General features: G+C 38.2%; 1 protein-coding gene and 1 pseudogene across 1 annotated transcript; one reads left to right on the top strand and one right to left on the bottom strand.

Annotated features, from left to right (window-relative positions):
- Positions 1–2,232: 2,232 nt before the first annotated feature.
- Positions 2,233–4,150, top strand: LOC114527724. Its single transcript, XM_028549421.1, has 7 exons — positions 2,233–2,332; positions 2,690–2,824; positions 3,022–3,193; positions 3,305–3,453; positions 3,550–3,738; positions 3,926–4,017; positions 4,094–4,150. Exons 1-7 carry the CDS (start codon positions 2,233–2,235, stop codon positions 4,148–4,150), a joined length of 894 nt encoding a protein of 297 aa, XP_028405222.1.
- Positions 4,151–4,247: 97 nt separating this feature from the next.
- LOC114527723 lies at positions 4,248–5,581 on the bottom strand (annotated as a pseudogene).
- Positions 5,582–22,525: the final 16,944 nt, after the last annotated feature.

Genomic DNA, 22,525 nt, shown 5'->3' with positions numbered 1-22,525 from the left:
GATAGTTATGATGATGAAGAATTTAAACATACTGAAGGAGATTGGGAGCCATCAAATGAGGATAGAGATGATAATGGCGATGATGAGGTCCCAGAAAATGAAGAATCAAGAAATGTTATACGGTATATGTATATATATACAGTACTATGCAAAAGTTGTGCAGAATAAATTAGAAGTATGCAAGGTGATGTAAGAATGAAGTCCTCTCAGTATAGTGTTATAATAGATCTAACAAATAATATTAGCAGGCAATGTTTAATATATATACAGTACTGTGCAAAAGTTTTAGACCCCCAGTCAAATTGTCACTTGTTAGTAAAATTCATGGCATTGCAAGACATGCTAGGTAGAAAGACTTGTAGTGGTCTTGCACTTGGTACAGCCACCATGAGAGACCATTATTGCGGCACAATGCCCAGTCATTGACCTAACAAGCTTGTTTCTTACATCTGGATCAACAGCCTCACGTGATGTGAAGATGGTCTCTTTGATTCTTCCAGATGTCGAGATGGTCTTCTATCTTACCTCTTCTTCACTTATTCCCAGAGATATTCGAACAGGTTTAGGTCAGAATTCTTTCGTTACCCTGAACTGATTGATATTTCTTTCTGTGGGGTTTTTTTCTCTGTAACATGGTGCTTTATCTTGTTCAAAGATAAAGTCTCAACCGCAAAGCTCTCTCCACCTTTTAGAAAGTCCCAAGATCGTAAATTTTCGACTAGATACGGAAAATAGCATGTTTGGCTTGTATCTAGAACTTTCCTAATAGATGAGATGGCTTTGTGGTGGAGATTATATCTTCCAGTAAGATGGGGCACCATGTCATTCAGAAGAAAGCCTGAAAGAGATATTGACCAGCCAAGGGCTATAAGAGATTGCTGATGTAAACCTCATTGAACATTTTTGGGAATAAGTGAGGAAGAGGTCAGATAGAAGACCATCTCGACATCTGGAAGAATGAAAGAGACCATTTTGCATCACGTGAGGCTGTTGATCCAGATGTAACAAACAAGCTTGTTAGGTCAATGAGTGGGCATTGTGCCGCAATAATGGTCTCTCATGGTAGCTGTACCAAGTGCAAGACCACTACAAGTCTTTCTACCAAGCATGTCTTGCAATACCATGAATTTTACTAACAAGTGACAATTTGACTGGGGGCCTAAAACTTTTGCACAGTACTGTATATATATTAAACATTGCCTGCTAATATTATTTGTTAGATCTATTATAACACTATACTGAGAGGACTTCATTCTTACATCACCTTGCATACTTCTAATTTATTCTGCACAACTTATCTTTTTTAGTGTCGATGCAACTTCAACATCAGTTAATGAGCCAAAATTTATTGTTTTTTACCATTCCCTTTTTGCTTTATTTTCTCTTTTTTGTTTTAAATGCAAGACAGAGAAACAGGAAGTGTGAATGGAACAAAATGGTACTATGGTCACTGTTGAGCAGCAATGCTCAAATTGTCATTGGAAAACCATACCGATGGAGGAGCCAACCATTTATACTAGGCAGATATCCAGCGGGAAACATTCTCTTGAGCTTTGCAACATTAATGGCTGGCGCTTCTATCAGCAAGGTTCTTCTTGTTTTTTGGCATTTTGGTTTGGCATCCTACTCAAGAACCTTTTTTTACCACCAACGCAAATTTATTTTGCCAAGCATTGTTCATTACTAGGAGTCCTACCAAGCTAATCTGGTACAGTCATTAAAGTCTGTTAAAGATAGTGTGTGGAGTGGGGATGGGAGGTTCGACTCCATGGGCCATTCCGCAAAATATGGAGTGTACACAATGTTCTGTCGTACCTTGATGAAAATTGTCCATTTTGAATTGTTACAGGTGAGTAAATAATGCTATTGTAGAAGTATAGTATTTAAGATTGGTTGGCTGTCATGTTTATTATTAGCCATTGTTATGATGGTCATGGTTTTGTTAGTGAAATTTATTGGTGTACCCAAAAAATTGTGCCAAACTGTAATGATGACCAATGATGCATAATAAAGTTTAATTTTTTTTAGGCTAACCAATCTGGTAGCAGCAACGCAATGGAGTTGGATGGTTGCAAGAGATGTTTCGACTTCCTCATGACAGCTGCAGGATTGACAATACCTGTCTTCATTTCAGATCGGCACAAAGGGATTGTCAAGTATATAAGAGAGACACACCCTGCAATCAAGCATTTTTTTGACCAATGGCATGTTGCCAAAGGTCTTGTTAAAAAAATGCTTGCTGCCAGTAAAACGAAAGGCTGTGAAAAAATCAAGGATTGGACGAAAGGTGTATGCAATCACATATATTGGTGTTCAACAGACACCGCGGAAATTGGTAGACTTAGCCGTAATTCTCAATACTTAGACTTTAAATTCGGCAAGCTAAAAGATTTATAAATACTCAACAAAATATCTCTTGCACAAAAGATTTGAAGCTTGCACACAGCAAAAACAAATCATCTGAAAATGTCTCAAAATGGCCATTTTACAGTGGCAGATGCATACGAAGAGCCTTCAAAAGTTTCCAAAACCGATATTGGAAGAAAAATTGAACTTGTTTTCAACTTATTTGATAGTATTTTCTTTGACAGCAGTTTCTGAATACTAGGATTCAAATGTGAGCAACTGATGAGATATTTGACTTCCAACACCAATTTCTGCGGTGTCTGTTCAACATCAACTGTTAGATGTTTTAAGAGCCTGATTCTTGCAAAGTGGAAGTCCTTAATGCAGCACATAGCAAACAAGCATGAGGACCATCCCGACCATCTTTTTCCAAAATGTGCTCATGGTGAGATTGAGAAGAGAAAATGGATCAAAGTTGGTAAGTTTAGGATGAAATTGATATATTAAAATTGAAAGATGGATACTGGTATAACCACATAGAGCACTGTGTGCCTGTCGCCACTAAAATCTCTCTTGAATAAATGAGTGATTTATGTGGCAAGAGTAAAGCATCAAACAAGTGATAGCCAGTTGTACAGTATATATATCTATAGTGATATTTTCATTATTTATCAGGTACAAAAGCATATGACAAACTGCAGGGCATTCTTATGAAGAAAACTGTGTTAAATGACATACAGCAATTGTCCCCAGATGCACAGACCAGTGCTCTTAAAGGGTTCCATTCTACCTTAAACCAATGGCACCCAAAAATGCTTTGTTTTTCATGGTTTGGAACATATTGTAGGTAAGAGAAAGACTATACATTTATTCTATAACTGTTTTATATTATGATATAAACCTAGTTTTGCTTACTCTATGTATGCATGCATGTTGTAATTGTATAATTTTGTTTCAGACATATCCTAGCAAGTTTACATTTCAATGAGAATATTAATCGGAAAAGTCAAACATCAAAAGATGGAAATGCCTATGTCGATGTCACATACCCCAAATTCAAGCTGGGTGATGAAGTTGTCAGAGAAGTGAAAGTGCCACCAACATATGGTGAGTTATGCTTATTAATTTTTAGTGCATGATAATTGTTACATCCTAACATTTAGGATAATATAGTAATATCTTTTTCATTTTAATATTTTTAAGAATATGTTACTTGCATCAAAGAAGTTCTACTCACTTTGAGCAAGGCAGACCTGACCAAAATAAGAAATAAATATTTGGCAAAGGTTCCAGCAGCACTCAACACACAATTTGCAGACAGAAAATCAAAGGTTGATGCTGTGCAAGATCATGAGAAAAGAAAACAGCAAGTTGTTGAACTTTATCCATCAGGTAAGAGAAACTTAAAACTCAACATGCACTAACACACTAGTCAGTAGAAATCCCTGTCCTAGTCCTGGTAGATAGTCAGAGTGGAGGGTGATAGGCAATAGACTGCAATGGTTTATAAGACCATAAAGTTTAAGGCTTTATTTATCAGTTAAAAATTTATTGATGATCTGTGGTAAATATTTTTTAGCCCAAGAGCAAGCAACATGTAAAAGGAAACTTGAAGAGGCTGAGGCTGGAAGGCTAGCACAACCACCTGCAAAGTGGTCATTGTCCAAACTAGTAGAATTGACCCAAAATAAAATTTTGTTTTGTTCATTAAAAAATAGGTCATTTAAAATATACCCTTTTTATACAGTCCCAGGTACATACCAGCACTGTACCCTGGAGCTTTGATACAAATATAAGCATGTAGAGTGTATAGTTGACATAAAAAACTATCTAAATTTTGAGTTGGTTTACATGGTACCTAGGATCATACATAACAGTTTGCATAGTGTATCAATAGTTTGTTATGTAGTATTTGCTCGTTCTTGCCCTGATTGATATCCTTGCACCTGATTACTAAAATATTCACTTCTTAATTTGTGGTACAAGCAAGCAAGCAGTGGCCTGGTGTTCTCCCAACCCATGTAGCCAAATAGCCACTTTGGCCAGCCATCGATAGCCGACTGCTCGAGCAAACCTACAATTGAAAGCATATAAATCTTCAACTATTTAATTTATAATTATAAGTATATACATGTTATAAACGGTACATATGGCTGAAAACATGACAGAAAGGGTGCTATGGTCTGAAACAATGGGACTATGGGAGAACTCCCAATTTGTCATAAGTGATAAGAAGGTTTTATAAAATAAAGTCATTTATAAACTAAAAATTGCAAAATCAAACTTACTGGTGCTCTGTGTTACCAGGTTGTCTTCTGTATCATTTTCCATCCTTATTCCTCAGTAATGGGGCCACTTCGAGAAGAACAGTTCTATTCATTAGTGAACTGAAATCATCATGATCTGTTATGCAACGAGCGTTCTGTCCAATAAACGTAAATTTCGCAACGCATTCAATGACCTCGCGACAACAACGATATTCTCTTGCACCAACAAGATGTAGGTCATTGCAATTCCCACATATACACCTGTAAAGTAAAGCAGAACCCATTCAACCCAAAACGATTTTCGACGGTTATCAAAGATACTGTAACTTCCGTTAATTAGAAATTAGCATAAGAATAGAGTATTAAGATTAGAATACGTAATAAGCTATAAAACTGACAGGACCCTTATACAGGGGTGAAGATGACTAAGAAGCTAAGGCTAAAAACATGTAGATGTAGACGTACAAAATACTAAGATATTCTACGATGCAGAGTAAAGTTGGATAACGTCAGAGTGATTGTAAGTTATATTGATTATAAGAGTGATTGTTTAATATTTGTAAGCTATGTAATATTTGTATTTACCTTTGTAAATTTGTAGAAACCGTACACTATGTGAGGATTGATTGATATGAAATAAATATCTACAAGAACGAGTTGATCACGACTAGTTAATGAAATCTAGCATCTACAGATACAAATAAATGAAATGAAATACAAAAGCTCTTAAAGACTTACCATTTGTCCACAGGCACTTATTTTTCATAACGTTGTCTCAAAATCTCAACGGAAAGCCCATCTTCGTCTGGTTCATCGACGTCTTGCGAACTAGACTCACTTTCGCTTGCCAATGGCTTGTTTTGGTAAGGTAAATACTCGCCAGAAAAGACGTATTCATTTTCAGAATCATCGCTTGCAGCGTTACTCTCACTATTTGGTATGTCAGAAGTCGAATCGAGATCGGACATCATAGAAATTTACTTGCCAAAGTCGTAGAAAGTCATTTAAAAGTGCTAACATTTTGAGTCAAAACAACTTTGTGAAAAACAACTCTAACGTGTGACGTCACAAGCTGTTATTTCTAGTTCCCAGTCCTTTGGAAAATTCCATGTCACTTTAGGCAAAAAAAAGACAAATTTCCCGCAGTTTAAAAAAAAAATTATACCACGAGATTCCTCCTATCAAAAAGTGTCATAATAAGGTATAAAGTCGCAGACAAAAATTTCGTTTCATAGGCACTTTAAAATGGACACGATCAATTATGAGCAATTAACGTTAAATATCTATGGCTTCCAAATGGGGACAACTTCAACAATGGAAGAAAGCACACAGTTTGGCAAAGGCAAACAACCAGAAAAGGAATTGGTGGACAATTCTGATAATCTGCCAGCTATAAAAGATCTTTTGACCGAATGTTTTAAATGAACTTCATACAGCTCACATGATTCTATAATATTGACCGTTTGTTTGCATGATTTCATAATATTGACACACGATTCTATAACATTGACTGTTTGCTTACATGATTCTATAATATTGACTGTTTGCTTACATGGTTCTATAATATTGACTATTTGCTTACATGATTCTATAATATTGACTGTTTGCTTACATGGTTTCATGATATTGATACAATTAAGGTTCTATAATATTGACTTTTTGCTTATATGGTTCTATAATATTGACTGTTTACTGTATGATTAATGATGATTCTACTGTACAGGGTGAGTAAAAAAAACTGACACCTTTGAAATTCAAAGTAGCTGCAATGTGTCTGTAAGAGCCAACCAGAACGAGGAGGCAAAGAAAGACAAAAGGAGCCAACAGAACGAGAAGACCAAGAAAGACAAAAAGAGCCAACAGAACAAGGCTGAAAACGTAATGAATGCCCACATCATTTGCGACGGAACATTTTGACGAAATGGTTCATTTGGGGGTATGCCAATCATTCGTTCCCCTGAAGTTAATTGCAAATGTTAAAGCAATTGCTATGTAAAAAAGAAAGTTAGAGTAGTTTTCGACTGCAGCGCAAAATACCATGGGCAATCCCGGGACGATAAGTTGATCCAAGGACCAGATCTGAGTAGTTCATTAGTTGGAGTCCTGTTAGGTTTCGGCAGTCTCCAGTGGCCTTTACCGCCGATAGAGAGGCAATGTTCTACGAAGTTCGAGTGCCAGAAAACCATTAGGATTTTCTTAGATTCTTGTGGTGGCCTGAGGGTGACCTTTCCAAGGAAGTAGAAGAATACCAGATGAATGTTCATATTTTTGGCGTGCTCTTCTCCCAGAAAAGCACATAACGAACCACGCCAAACTATTTGAGCTACACAATGAACATATTCCTCTCGAATGGGTACTTGGTGTAGACTGGCTGGTGGAATCAGATATGTTTGGATTTCGAATTGTCCTTAAAGATAAAACGCTGACACTAAGAGGAATTTTGGCTACACTTAGCTCAATTTATGATCCTTTGAGTATGGCCGCCCCCTTTGTGCTTGCGGGTAAGAAGATTCTGCAGAATCTCTGTAAAGAAAGGTTAGACTGGGATGATGTTTATCTCTGATGTATATCGGATGAGATATGAAAGGTGGCGCAAAGAACTTTTATTGTTACAAGGATTTCAGATGCCACAATGTGTGAAGCCAGACAACTTTGGAAACGTGAAGTCTTGACAACTACACCATTTTTCCGATGCCAGCTCTGACGGTTATGGACAGATTTCTTACTTGCATTTGGAGAGCGAACAAGGAGAAATTAAATGTAGCCTTTTTACTGGGAAAGTCTAGAGTTGCCCCAGCAAAAGGTTCAACTATTCCTTGTTTGAAGCTAACAGCAGCCACATCTGTTAGGGTTAGAAATATGCTTATCAAAGAATTGGACTGGCAACTGGATAAAGAATTGTTTTGGAAAGACAGTTCAACTGTTCTACAGTATATCAAAAACGAGACGAAGCGTTTTCCGATCTTTGTGGCAAATTTTGTGCAAACGATCCGCGAAAATTACGATTCCTGCCTAGTGGCGCTACATTGAGAGTAAAATGATTCCAGCAGACGATGCGTCTCGAATTCTTAGCAGGAAACAGTTTCTTGAGCAAAGAAGATGGATCAACGGACCAAGTTTCCTACGGAAGCCTGAGATTGATTGGCCAAATTGTCCAATAAACCTCAACCTCCCTGCTGCTTGTGATCAACCACCTAACATATGCTTTGCTAGTGTAAGTGAGGAAATTCAACGCAAAGGTCTGTTGCAGCAACTTGCTGGTATTTCCGGTTGGCATCGGCTGAAGAAAATAATTGCATGGTTACTAAGAATGAAGTTCCCAGCACATCGACCTTCTGTACCGACGACAGTGAACGCTTGGAATAGCAAGATTCAACCAATTTCTCTGCAAGAATTAGAAAGAGCAGAAACATCCATCCTGAAATTAATCCAAGGAGACGTTTTACGAAGAGATAGAAATCCTCGGGTCGAAGAGTAGAACAAAGGAAGACGTGTGTGGTGCAGTACAAAATTCCAGAGTGAAACGGTCTAGTCAGTTGTGCCGATTAGATCCATTTCTCGACCAAAACTGGCTATTGCGAGTTGGTGGGTGTTTGCAGAGATTGGAAGAACTAGAAGAAGAAATCCAGCACCCAATTATTACTCCAAGGAAAGGTCACTTCACTGACTTGATCATCTGACATGCACATGAAAATACAGATCGTGGTTTGACGATGAACGAACTTCGTAATCGATATTGGATCATAAATGGTAACTCTGCTGTATCAAATGTAGACTACTACGGGCAAGTGTTTATGATCAAAAGATGGCTGATCTTCCCACGGAACAAATTTCACCTGCACTGCCTTTTACCTTTTGTAGACTATTTCGGCCCATTTGTGGTTAAAGATGGAAGGAAAGAAGCAAAAAGATAAGCAGTAATTTTCACATGTATGTCAAGTAGAGCGGTCCATATTGAAGCAGCTGTATCTCTCAAGACAGAATGCACTGAGGAGATTTATTGCTTGAAGAGGACCAGTATGTGAGATCAGATCTGATCACGAAACTAATTTGGTAGGAGCGGAAAAGAGTTGAAATTGGCTTTGCAAGAAATGAAACACGATGAGATCCAAGGTAGACTGCTAAGAAATGACACCAATTGGCGTATTACTTGGAAAAGAAACCCTGCTTTCAATGAGCGGATATGTACCTGCGCAAACGTTGGAGAAGGGTCCAGTATCTTGCGAATTTGTTTTGGTCACATTGGCATAAAGAATTCATTCTTGGTTTGCAGAAAACGTCAAAGTGGAATCAAATTAAAAGAAATATATGTGTAGGGATGTAATCTTGGTGGTTTACCCTGATTCCAAGGGTTTGGTTCGTTCAGCCTGTGTGAAGACTTGTTCGTCAGAACTATATCGACCTATTTCTAAGTTAGTTTTGTTACTAAAAAATAATGATAATCAAGGGGACTTCCCTGTCGGAGAACCAAATTTACTTTAGGAATCATTTTATTATAGACAAAAAACAAAACAAAAATATTTGATCAATATATAGTAGTTGTAAGAGTATAGAGGACTCTTAGAGGAGCCAGATGTTGCTCCCATAGCAACATGTATTAATTAGCAATTCAAATGTTAGTGTAAAGGACTAGGTTTTCATCATTGGCTTCATATCCGACAACGTTTTTAACAGTAAGCCAACAAAATAAAATATATAAAAAAGTTACATGTTAGAACGAATACTACATTATCTTCATGTCCTGTCGAAATCGCAGGGACAGCCACGGTGGACATATCAAGGTAAATCAGCCAAGTGATCCAGTTTGAATGGATGATCTACTATCCACAGATTCAAAAAGTGAGCATTGTGGCATAACCATGGTTTTTCGATTGTGAGAGGCATTACAAGATGAGGTAGGGGAACACACCCTAACATGCCGACCAGAAAGGTTGCTGGGAATCACATACCTGACCCTTAATTAAAACACTCTCGAAAAATGTCGGAAATGCGGAAAAATCGACACCTCTCTTATCCACTGTAAGACCTGTTTTTGTTTTATAGTCGGGTGCTCACCCACCATTAATTCCCACTGTGCACAGTAGTTATGGAGCTCCCCAGCATGAAAAGAACAAGGATCACGAAATAACAAAGTAGCTGCTGGGTCACCCAGCTATATATGGGGAAAATAACAAACCACTGTTAGTGGAGGGGCGACCATTCTGACCCAGTAAATTAACCAGGGGAAGGTTTTTGAAGGAGTTTCCTTTTTCAGAACCATCACTCTCCATAAGGTGACTTGACAAAAACAGCCGCAACAAGCCCGGTTTTTTTGCTTTTGTTTTTTATTTTTGTTGCATTTTCAATAACACACTTACATGCAAATAAGGACACATTCTTTCATAATACAATACAGACATATGTAAATATATTGATATGCTAACGCACCAACACACAGTCAATAAAGTTTGGGTGTAAGCGACAAATGTTTAACTTGGTGGTCCCTGCTCTGTGGGTTGTTGAATTTCGAGAGTTGGATGACCACGCCCGGACCCCAGTCGTCCTTGCTTTTGCATCCAACAGTTCACCTGGAAATGACCTTGTCTACCACAATAGAATCACCTGCCACCATTAGCAGGAGGATATGGTTACCACCGTCAGGGACGGATCTCATTAAATTGTAGACATTGACTATCACAATCTCATGTTTCTCTGCCTTGGACACAACATTTAAAATTTTCTCATAATCCTCATCGCCTAAGAAAGGCAACAACAGAGCTTGGAACTGGGCGACTGTCCGATCTAATTTTCCGCGTAATGTTTTGTAAACCAGACGAAAATAGTTGGCCTTATCATGTTTTGAGTCAAGCGAGGCATTTTTTAACGATTCGACAAGTTCCAACGCCTCATGCTTATTGAATTCGACCAGGGGCACGATGGAACTGGCAGAAAAGTTGCTGTTGGAATGGCATGTATCCCTCAAGAAGTTTTGCAACACTATAAGGTTAGAATAATAGTAATAATAACAGTATGGATTTATATAGCCATTTCTGTTAAGCTCAATAGCACTTTACAATTAAAAAAAAAAAAGAAATAGAACTATAGGTAATCTAAAATTATTATAGGTAATCTAAATTTAGGTAATCCAAAATCTAAAAAAATTGTTGATCACTATATAAACCAAGGTTTGTAAATGCATCAACTTTGAATAGCTTGCTAGCTATGATGTAGAGCAGCTCTCTGAATTCACCACACCTGGTAGCTCACTGGATTTAACTGACATCTTAACTTTGTCTGAATACCCACACCTAACAGTAACACCAACCACAAGAAATATAGCATATGTGCTGCTTGATGAACAAAGTTATAACCAAAAGAATCCCTGCACTGGACAGTGCTGGTGTATTGGGAACTACCTGTCTGGATGTTCTCAATAGATGGCCAGCATTAATTGAAAAGTTGGTTACCTTTGAAATTTTTATTTGACCTGAAAACAGCATTCTGCCGGTTAAATATGCATCCTGATACTTCTTTCTGTGTCTAAAGTAGACCATCCAAACTTACCTTCTTCAGCTTATATCGATAATAAATAAGGTAGTGAGCTTGTAAATTACTCACACTGCTATTTCTTTGCAGAGTGTTCCTTTTCCTGAGGTAGACGTGATCAGTTCATCAAATTGTGCAAGCGTATCTTATATGACATGACTGACAATGAGGAGAACAATCGGGCAAAGTCATTTTTTGATATGTATATTTCTGAGTTGGATGAAAGAGGTGCGAAAATTATACGTTTCAAGTTCTACTGCTAGAAAACTACAAATATGCTATAAAATATGACAGTTTTAAATCTATATTTCTCCTAGAATTATCGCATGAGGTGACATTAAATGACTTGGTGCAGTTTTGGACCAGTTCTTCTTCTCTTCCTAATGCAAACTAGAAGTCCGGTGCCTCGAAGCTACAAGAAATAAGATTCTTCCTGAGGCAAAGATGTGTCTAATGATTCTCATTATTGCAACTGTTCATACTTGCTATGAGGAATTTCAGAAGGCCATGGATAAGTGGTTGCGCTAGGAAAGTCAGGTTTTGGTAACATGTGAGGATATTGTTAAAAGATTACAAATAGTTTGACTTTGGTTGATATTAGAAATGTTATGTTATAGAAAGGAACTGACTTTGCAACCGGATTGCTAGACGACAATGTTCTTTGTCTATAGACCAACACACACCGAACGCGATTCGGCAGTGTGATGCAATTTTAGAATATTTTAAGTATATAAATAAGAACGTCCATGAAAGGAAATTTAAAAATACAAAGACCAAATAATTCAAGATGTTGCAACGCAAAACCGTGAATCGCAATCAAACTAATCTTTCAGTGAAAATCGAAAAATCGTATTCAGTTGTCGAACCGCGTCCGGTTTGTTTCGGCCTTCCGGATATAACTGAGTCCAACTCGAATAAAAATCTGCGGTATATACTTGTTGTGTAATTAAATAAGGGAATTCTCTAGTATAGCTCTAAGTAATATATAAGCTCTATTATAGCTCTAGTAAAAACTATAATTCATAAGCTGAACTGGCTTTTTGTTTTATGGGACCTGATATTATCAAATTTTTCTATTGTTGAAATGAAATGCATATGTGAGGCGAATTTGGTGAAATGTTACCGTGGACTTCTTTACCCTAAGTTTTAATTCATCTTTATTAGCTATATGTGTCAACCCCCCTGGTCATTCCCCGGTCATTCCCCGACCATTCCCCGGTCATTCCCCAACCGTTCCCTTCCCCGTTCCCTTCCTCTATTCCCTGTTCTAAAGATAGCCATGACAAAATAGAGTTTGATGGTCTGGGGTGAAAACAAAGTCCTCTAGGTGATTGCAAGGTATTCACAATGGTAATTAACTGACCATTCAACAGGGACTCGTCAAGTCGAACTGAATTAAATTCTGTGCCTGCTGTTATTGCCAAGATTGTGGAATCAATAACTGTTAGTCTCTCGGGTCTCCACTTCTCTGGTACAGGATGTATTTTCAGTGTTCCTACATATTTGCGACCATTGATGGTTTTAATACCAGTAATAAAGCGAACAAGTAACAACATGGCTGCCTTGATCAGCAATGAAACATATCTCCTTCTTTTGGTCACGACAAACCATGACATTCAATCCAGCTGGATGACTGAAGGATGCTTTTGATGTTGTAACATTATTTTCGTCAGCTGAGCTTGTCAAGTTAGGTTTTAATAAAATCATTGTTTGGTCAAATTCTTTGTAGATTATTTGTAGAACTTTTAGAAAGGGCAGCGACTGTAAGTTATGCCTAGCAATGTAATGTGGGCTTTCAATATACTATGAGTGAAATAGTTTGTTCTTTTAGGGTGTATGATCCACCAAATTAAGAAAAACTCCTGACCAATATGTGTAAAAGCAAAGTATGCTTACCTGGTTCATCCCACTTTCCAAGAGAAATGCATTTTGTAGGATTGTGATGATTTCCCATAACCACAACTTCAAACTCAGCATCAGCCAAAAGATTTATAATTTTGATTAACTAAGTTTTAGGGAACAAAATGTAGACTGTATTGCTATATTACTTGTTATATTTGACTAACAGACCAGATTAACTAAATTTTAAACATTCATCATCTTAACCAGACTAACTAAATTTTTAACATCCATTTGTATTTATTTCTAAACTTCTTAAACCTCTCTTCAATTACAGGTAAACATGACTTTTCAATGTATTTTTACATCTTATTTACCTGCAACAAGAAATCTCCATTGGAATTGGTAGTTATATACAATGGTCTTCCAATAAGTGAGTATGTTTTTGCTTTCACAGCATATGTTCTATATTGTTCAAATACCAATGTCACAAGCACATACTTTGTGGAATTGACAATATCTTGTAAGCTCTCTTAAACAGTCTGGTAGCACGACTCCTCACTATGTCGACCTTTCTAGGAAAACACTGCAGCTGGAATAATTTTTTTAATTTTTTTGCTTTCCTCAGATTTCGGATTGCAGTTAACATGGAAATAGTAAATGTATCACACATGTTTGTCAATCTGTAATTCCTTGCTTAAGTTATGGCATTCTTACAGCAATGCAGCATACCGAAACCATACTGGACATAATCAACATCGTCAATGGCTTTAGCAGACACTTGGCTCAACTCTGAGTGGGCCTTTCGTTGTACTGATGCTTGGTCGGAAGATACATGTATCACTTTAAAACTTGTACATTGGACTTAAAACCATGATTCTGTAAAGATTTACATCTGTTGCATGCTTCTTTGATTGATGTAAAAGTACAATCACTATGCACGCTTTTTTTAATACACGCAGGCAAACTTCAATGCTATGTTTTACATTGGAAATGGCTTCTTTGACATTGTTCGCTGTACCTTTGACTGTGCCATATTCTGTATACCCATTAATAAAGAAGGCACCACTTGCATCTGTAATGTCATACTCATTTACTTCAGAAATCCATTCACAATCTTCGTTGATATATTTCTTTAATGAAGCAGTGCCGTCTCTGAAGTTCCTCCATTTGGTTTAATGTGATCAGCGGCATAATTCCATGGAATAAAACGGTCTTACCGTCTACTCTTGGAAACATACCAATGTTCAGTGGCATAGCATCGTATAGTACCATAATACCAAAGAACAATCCATGAAATTTACGACGCGAGGGAAGACCTTTTGAAATTAGAAATGGCGCTAAGGACTTTGAAAGTTGTAAAAGTCGGTTATGAATTGTCCGTGTGTGATTTGGACGAACTGTTTATGCTGGACAGATGGGGCGACTTTACGGAATTGGCCGAAAATACCTGTGTCGAGAGTCAAACCTTAATGAGTCTCGCCGAAGTTGCACTACAAGAGGCGATATCCAAATTAGATCTAACATCGGGGCCACAGCTGAAGAATGCACAATCAATTCAATTGGGCGAGTCAAAGAACTCAAAACGTTCTCAACCAGGCGCCTCTGGGAAGCTAGGGAAGACCTTTTGAAATTAGAAATGGCGCTAAGGACTTTGAAAGTTGTAAAAGTCCGTTATGAATTGTCCGTGCGTGATTTGGACGAACTGTTTATGCTGGACAGATGGGGCGACTTTACGGAATCGGCCGAAAATACCCATGTCGAGAGTCAAACCTTAATGAGTCTCGCCGAAGTTGCAATACAAGAGGCAATATCCAAATTAGATCTAACATCGGGGCCACAGCTGAAGAATGCACAGTCAATTCGATCGGGCGAGTCAAAGAACTCAAAACGTTCTCAACCAGGTGCCTCTGGGAAGCTACAATCACGCGTGACGTCGACAAGCTCAAGAGAGCAAAGGCCCTTGGTGAACGATAGACTTATTGCTGAGAAGGAAAAAGATCGCAAACAGCGCGAAGCCGAGGAAGAATTGAAAAGAACGAAATAAAGAGTACAGCACGATCGCGACATCGCTATCCTCCAAGCAAAGAAATTGGAAGCTATAGCAAGCGCGAGATTAGAGGCAATCAAGCAATCAGTCGAAGACGAAGTTACCACCGAGAGATAGAAGAGAAGTTACCACCTTGAAGATACCACCAAGAAGACTTAAGCGTAGCCTGCAACGCAGACTATATATTGGGTTATATATAGTCTGCTAATCAGCGGCACAAAGCTTGTATGGTCACGTGAATGTTCGAATTATTTCCGTTATTATAATTATAATTATGTATATGATTTGCGCGCAAATTGCATAATTATTTGCGACAACATGGCCGCACTGATGTGCGTGCTGTGTTTCTCTGTGATGGAAAAGAAGTCAGATATAAATCTTGTAAAAGGAAAGCGTTCTCTCGACATTGGGGCCAAACTAGAAGATTTGGATTTTGTTGTCCAACCTGTTTCCAGACGTATTTGTCGGCCATGTCTCAGTCTGGTTTTTCAAAGAAACACACATCGTCAAAGCTGGCGAATCTGAATCAAAAGCTAAAGGATGACTACCTAGCTAAAGCCCGAGTGAATGGTGTAACAGTGAAGATGAAGCACCCGTCGAAGCGTAAAATTGTAGGAAGTTACGCGAACATGCAACTCACAGAGAAGGAGAGACATCGCCCAAATTCACCCAAAATGTCGTAATTGAAGAGATCTTAAAGAGGAAAGTGCGTCCGAGAAATCGTTTAGAAGAAACTAGCACCTTGAAAGGAAACTTGGAACAGTCTGGAAAGAAACTTCACTGTATATTCCATACTCGCGACGGACATGATATCTTGGAATGTAAGGCGTTTGCCCATAAAAACATCAGAAGGGACAGAGTGGATAAGAAAATCAGGACTTTGCTTCTGATGCCTTTCATCTAAACACATCGCGAAGCACTGTAAAGTCGATATTAATTGTTCTGAATGCGACAGCGACCTGCACTCTTTTTTGTTACACCGTGAGAAAAAGAAGGAAAATAATGAAGAGGATGGTGCCTCACCTCGAGGTACAATCGAAATGTACAGAATTATGCGAGAAAGCTGACGGAAAATTACTGGCTAGTAAGGTTGTCTTGGTTGATGTTTTCTCTCGTGACAGAGCAGGAACTGTTTGTCGAGTATATGCATTGGTTGATGAGCTAAGTAAGGCATCCATGATCAGTCCAGCCTAATCGGCCGGGACGCCCCTGAGCTAGTCAAAGTTAGATCTTTCATCAACGGTCCTCGAGGTGCTCCGTGGGCCCAAAAGCTGTCCCTTGGATGGACGATCAGTGGACAAGTTTGCTTACAACGCCTGGGAGGAGCTGTTCACATCTCAACCAAACGCACTTCCATTTCCGAAACGAAGAATCGTTTGAATGATGGAAGCAGCTGTTTCAAGACATCGACAAAGTTGCAAGATTCAACATTCAGAAATCCTACGCATTACACCTTTACGTCGTGTCCAAATAACTTCATAGTAAAGGAAATTCACATTAAGAAGAAAATCAAGAACGATGTATACCATACCTCTTCTGATGACAACGAGGTCACCTTATCTATTGAAGATACACGTTTCATTGAGATAATGGAGAAAGGTATCCATAAGAACGATCTTGGCAATTGGGAGCTACCATTACCCTTCCGTTCTTCGAGCGTAATCCTACCGAACAACCGAGTGCAAGCCGCTAGACGACTTGATAACCTACTGCGTACCTTTGCCAGAAAACCCAAGATGAAGAGAGACTACCTTGAATTTATGGGAAAGTAGTTTAAGCATCATCACGCCGTGCAAGTTCCAGAAAGTAAGATCGAGCAGAGCAATCTGTAGTACCTACCTCATTTTGGAGTTTATCATCCAAGGAAACCAGATAAGATTCGAGTAGTGTTCGATTCTTCCCCCGAATATGAAGGAACTTCTCTAAACAAAGAACTTCTCTCTGAACCGGATTTTTTGAACAATCTACTTGGTATACTGATTCGTTTCCGTCAAGAAAAGATTGGTGTTATATGTGATATAGAACAGATGTTCCACTATTTTTGTACAGTACACTTATTTGGGAATACATCCAGCCCAGCCGTTGCGACCTTCGGATTGAGGAAACTGTGGAGGACGGCGAGGAGAGCATTTGGAAAACCATCAAAAGAGTTTGTTCTCAAGAATTTTTACGTAGACGACAGACTAACCTCTCGTCCTACAGTTGAAGAAGTCATTGATCTTGTGAAGAACACACAAGATATGCTCAATACAGCCAACATCCATCTTCACAAAGTCACATCGAACTCAAAGGAAGTTATTATGTCATTACCAGAACAAGACAGAGAAACTAAACTTAAGGAACTTAATCTGAATTCAGACCCTCTTCCAATCCAGCGTTCACTGGGGATGTGTTGGAATTTAGAGGCTGACGCGTTTACATTCCAAGTCCATATACCAGACAAGCCCTTTACGTGTCGAGGAGTTCTGGCCGTGGTTAATTCGATATATGATCCACTTTGATTTCTTATACCTATCATGTTAAAAGCAAGATTGTTGTTACGAAAGCTAGTTGCCTTGGGAAATCAGAAAAATACGGAGGGACCACACCTTGGATGGGATGATCCTTTACCCGAGAATCTGAACCGGCAGTGGCAAGACTCCTTTATACAACTTGAAAACATCCTTATTCGTCGATGTTATCATGAGAAAGATTTTTGGCAAGTCACCAACTCCGAATTAAATGTCTTTTCGGAAGCTAGCGAAGAAGCAATTGCTACAGTTGTCTATTTAAAGGACATGAAGAACATCAGGACATTCATCTTTCAAAGAAATGTTTGTAAAAACCTTGCTCCATACGTCTAAGTATTTGACCTCTCGAACATCGACCACCATATCACATACTAGGCTTTTAAGGACATCCCACTGCATTGGAATCAGTTCAAGTTTGCACCCATTTCTTTGAAGCAAAGACTTTAAGAAAACAACAAGTTCTTCCATTGCTATGTCTCCATAGCTAGTGAGGTGTGTTTCATTTTCAGTAGGCCACATGCTAACATCCAAAACTGTCAACAGGTGTTTAAAAATAACGCTGACGTCAAGGTCTGCAAACGGGCCTTCAACGCAAAAACTTAATTTAGTGACCATCTCCCCATAATTCTCCTTTAAACTCTCGCTGCTAGAATTGAACTGTTTAAGTTTGATGCTTTGATACGTTTTATTACCTTCATCATCTTCAAAAACGTTTTGCAAAAACTTGCTGTAATTAGTTATTCGCTGAGTAGAGCCACCCAAGGAACTTTTAACAAGAATGTCCAATTTGGTCATTGTCCAATTGAAATCGCGTACACGACCACGACATAAAATAAGAACAGGATCATGCTCTTCTTTCTGCATACTAACACTGAGAACTTTTAAAGGTTGAAGGATGTCAAGATACATGGCAATGTTCAGTGGAAATTTAGCATGTCTCCATTTACTTGACAAACCCAGCAATCTCGGCTCTTTTAGTATCCTGAGAGTCTGTCTTGGCTAATGATTCCAAGTGGGTAATAAATACGCTGTAATTCTGAAGAACAATATTTAAGGCTCTCATTTTGTGGCCGATTTCTCAACAATCTCACTGAATTCACACAATCAATCGCTTGGGATTTCTGATAGAGATAAAAAAGTTTGGTTAGCATCATATCAACTTCGTCAAAGAAGGTACCCTTGGATGCATCTTGTGCGGCAAGTTCTAGCCAATGATTGAAGCAGTGGACTACAACCATTCTGCAGATTGACGTAGCAATGCTGCAAGACCTCAATGTGTTCCAGTGTTCACACTAGCGCCATCAATGTTCAACCCAAACAAGCTGCTTGCAAAATCAGTCATTCCAACCCTGCTGAAAGCTAGTTTCACGGCATTTTTTAATCCGACAGCATTGGCATGGTCAGGACTCTCGATACCAAAAAACTTTACTTCAACTCGGCCACTTCTGTTCAAGAAAAGGACGTAAATAAAGTTCTTGTTCGAGAACTCCAGAATTCGTGCTACCGTCTGTAAGAAGCGAATAATACTTAGCATTGACTAAGTCTTTGACAAGATCATCCTTCAAAGTTTTTCCAGTGGCATCACAAAAGTTGGCAGCAGCTCTGTCGTTCTTATAGTTCTCAAATTTTTTAACTCCATTCCTTTGCTGAAGAGAAAGAAGTTGAGAAAAATCGCTGAACGGACGTTCTAGCTTTGCCAGATAGTACACAGTATTGAAACAGACATGCATCGTTTCTTTATCAGATTCGGCCATCTTTGTCAGATTTGGCCATCTTTGTCAAAGCTTGCCCTATCGAACTACTTTCCACGATTTTTTCGTTAAATTTTAATGTCCCAAGACTTTCCTTCATTTCAAGATCAACTGCCGTCAAGTGCGCTCCCCGTTCACATGCTTTTTCACAGAATCCTTCTTGACAGATGTTGAACCTGTTACCCATATTGGTGTAAAGCTCCGTAAGTTTCTTAGTCGACTCACATACCTGACACACACGCATTTCACACTTACAACTTTTCTATTTTTTATTTCTTTAGTTAAAGAGCACTTGAACTCTTTTTTCCATTTCTGGACCGTTTTCAATTCTGCTGAATGTTCCATGCCCACTTTTTAATGATGAATATGTAAATACCGTATTCCATATAAAACCGATTTCAATGAAAACATTGTTTTTAAAACAATACAAGGAGCAGTCTACTTCCGGTTGTAGTAATTTAATTACAAAATGTCATTTACTAAAAACAGAATCATAACAAAATACTGTAGACATTTGTCAGGCAACAACACCGCAAAATACTCCTGAAGACTTCTTTTATTTCAATTGTTTTAGATGAAAATAGCTTACAAAGACGAAAGCGAGATTGACATATTATGAATACCAAATGCGTGGAATATTGTGTTGCCATTCGCAAAATAGACTGTTTTGCATTCGCAGATATCGAATTTGCGTTCCCAAATTGCGAATAGCGAGCTACTTACCATTTCCGACAGGTATCATGATTGTATTATAATAGAAGAAGCTTAGAACTGTCGCTGCAAATAGAAAAATTAATATCAGAACAAAATAAAGTAGCAAAATTTACTCAGTGCTTTGTCTTCCATGTACTTACCTATACTATACATTACATCTCCTGCACTCATAATTATATAATAGTCCAAGTAAATAGCCATAGGAACTATATATAGGAACTGAAGTTTTGTACTATTCCATTTTCTAAGTGTGCTACAATAGCAATTATGTAGCACTTAATACATTTTATTTTGTTAGAGAAAGGCTGGGATATGCTGTATACCTACCTGGTTGTCCACAATTGCGACTTGACAATCATCTTTCAGCTCGCCATAAAGGCATAACACGAGGCATGAATGACAAGAAAGTTATTTTGTCAAGTGGTAGGCAAATGAAGATATGCCAAATATCAGGTTGTAGGAAACAAGTGATACACCTCCATCATCATTTAGGAAATTTTCAAAAAATGGACATGGGATCTTACCTTGCAGAAATTAAAAAAATGCAGAGAAAAGATTGCAAAGAAGTACAGAAGAAGAGGTCAAGACTAATTTTAGCAAAATCTCAAATAAAAATAGTGTGACTTTAATTCCGGATAGTCCAATGTGTGATGAAATTATTGACGCGAATGAGAAACAGAATGACAATGCTCACATAAGAAGTTTATTTGAAGGTGATCTTCAGAACTAACCATATCCTTCTTCGCTGCTCTGCATGCTTGGCAAATGGGATAGTACCCAGTGTCTGCAATTAGGTCTTCAACTGAAGCACAGTGAATACAAATACTTTCATTGCCTGCACCATAGTACCACTGCACCATTGTGATCTCAATGCCATCTCTGCATGTGAGATTTTGTCTTACAAATACATCCCTGAGGCAGGTATTGTTGTTTCTATCAATTAAGTTAAAATACTGAACCACATGTATATACATTAGGCTCTCAACTTCTCTGACAACTTTATTGTTAACCTCTGATTTCAGTTTATGTTTTGAGTGCACCACTCACCATTTCAAACATTCTTCACATTGAAGTACTAGATTTGCATTCTTTGCTGTTTGCGTGCTTGGGTTAAATGGCATGCCATGTCCCTTAATCTTTGGGGCTGTTTTCAATGAAGGTCTGTGATCTTCACTTGTCTCTGTACCATACAAGGATTCAAAGTCATCATAATGTTCCCCTCGTGGCACAGGATCAGGCAAATAAATGTAGTTTCTTGAATTCTTCTATTGGTAATCTGGGAGGTTTACATACTGCACAGTCCTCTTCCAAGCATTTCTTTACGGAAAACATGCGCCCCAGGCAATGACTCTTCATAAATTGCATGAGGGCTTTCTTATCCTTCAACTTTGCTAGTGTTGTGTCATTTTGAGAAACACTTGGATCAATTACTTTCAGTTTGTCCCACATTTCCTTTAGATCTGCATCCTTGGAAGGTTAAAAAATTTTAAAGCTTTCATTCTTCAGGTGAAATCGCTTGATTACATCTCCCATTAGATCTTTGACACGTTGTACAGATTGCTTTTGCTCCTCTTTCAAGCGAGGCTCTTTCTCACCTAGACTGCGTATTTGTTTCATGTTGTTGCAGTGTTTCAACTGGTGCTCTAAATCTTTGTCTTGGAAGGCACATATAGCCAGGCCAACCGACTGCAAACCAATATTCAGGATGGACATAATCCGTCTTTCCAACTGTTATATAGGGCGGTGTTCTCACTGCAAGAACCATATCTTTGTCTCCCTTGAGAAATACACATATCAATGCTAATTTGACAGAATAATAAGTACAACAATGATCAGGTCCACCATCTGTGTACAAACACAAAATTTCCATGTTTTCACCTTCACTTTTCAGTAGGTTCCAAAGTCATGCAATGTACCCTACAGGTGAGGAAGGTTCGAAGCAGTTCTCTTTAACCCCTACAAATACTTTCCTCTTATAGAAAGAGCCCTCCAGGCTTTCTGGCAGATCAAGGTGAAGAACAACACTGGGTGTTATTGATGTTTTTGTGAAATCATGATTTGCCACTGCCATGACTTCATTCAACCCAACAATAACTCTTTTACCTCTTTCCACAGCTGCAACAGGGCAACCAGTTTTTTTTATATGGCCTTATGTTAATGTTTATGGTAATGTTTATGTTAATGTATGGACTATGGAATAAATGTTTGTTAATGATGATCTGTTTTATAGACTGTGTATATACTGATTCAGTCTTAGACCATATAATAGTCAAGAGTTATAATTGTTTGCTTTCGCTTTTCTGGGATAAAACGAATAATGACGGCAATACTGTATCAGTATCGACAGTATCATTATAAATATATAGTCATTGCGTATTTGTGTGTGATTTTGTATCACCAGATCTTTGTATATTGTTAATATATGTATATGTTAATTGGGCATGGCATTGTGTATATAAGCCCTTCGAGAATAGAGTTAGATGATATATGTATTTGACTTGTGTACAGTACACTTTAACGCTT

This window comes from Dendronephthya gigantea, unplaced genomic scaffold (genome assembly GCF_004324835.1).
Source record: "Dendronephthya gigantea isolate DGI-Jeju-01 unplaced genomic scaffold, DenGig_1.0 000046F, whole genome shotgun sequence".
Classification (NCBI taxonomy): domain Eukaryota; kingdom Metazoa; phylum Cnidaria; class Anthozoa; order Malacalcyonacea; family Nephtheidae; genus Dendronephthya; species Dendronephthya gigantea.
The sequence above is the reverse complement of the archived record's forward strand: the minus strand, read 5'-3'. Positions and strand labels throughout refer to the sequence as shown.

What these genes read in the sequence shown, in the direction of transcription:
- LOC114527724 (XM_028549421.1), top strand. Translation starts at nt 2,233, where the DNA reads ATGCTTGCTGCCAGTAAAACGAAAGGCTGTGAAAAAATCAAGGATTGG. An exon ending in GAGAAAATGGATCAAAGTTG is followed by an intron (nt 2,825 to 3,021) that starts GTAAGTTTAGGA and finishes ATTATTTATCAG; the next exon opens with GTACAAAAGCATATGACAAA. An exon ending in TGGTTTGGAACATATTGTAG is followed by an intron (nt 3,194 to 3,304) that starts GTAAGAGAAAGA and finishes ATTTTGTTTCAG; the next exon opens with ACATATCCTAGCAAGTTTAC.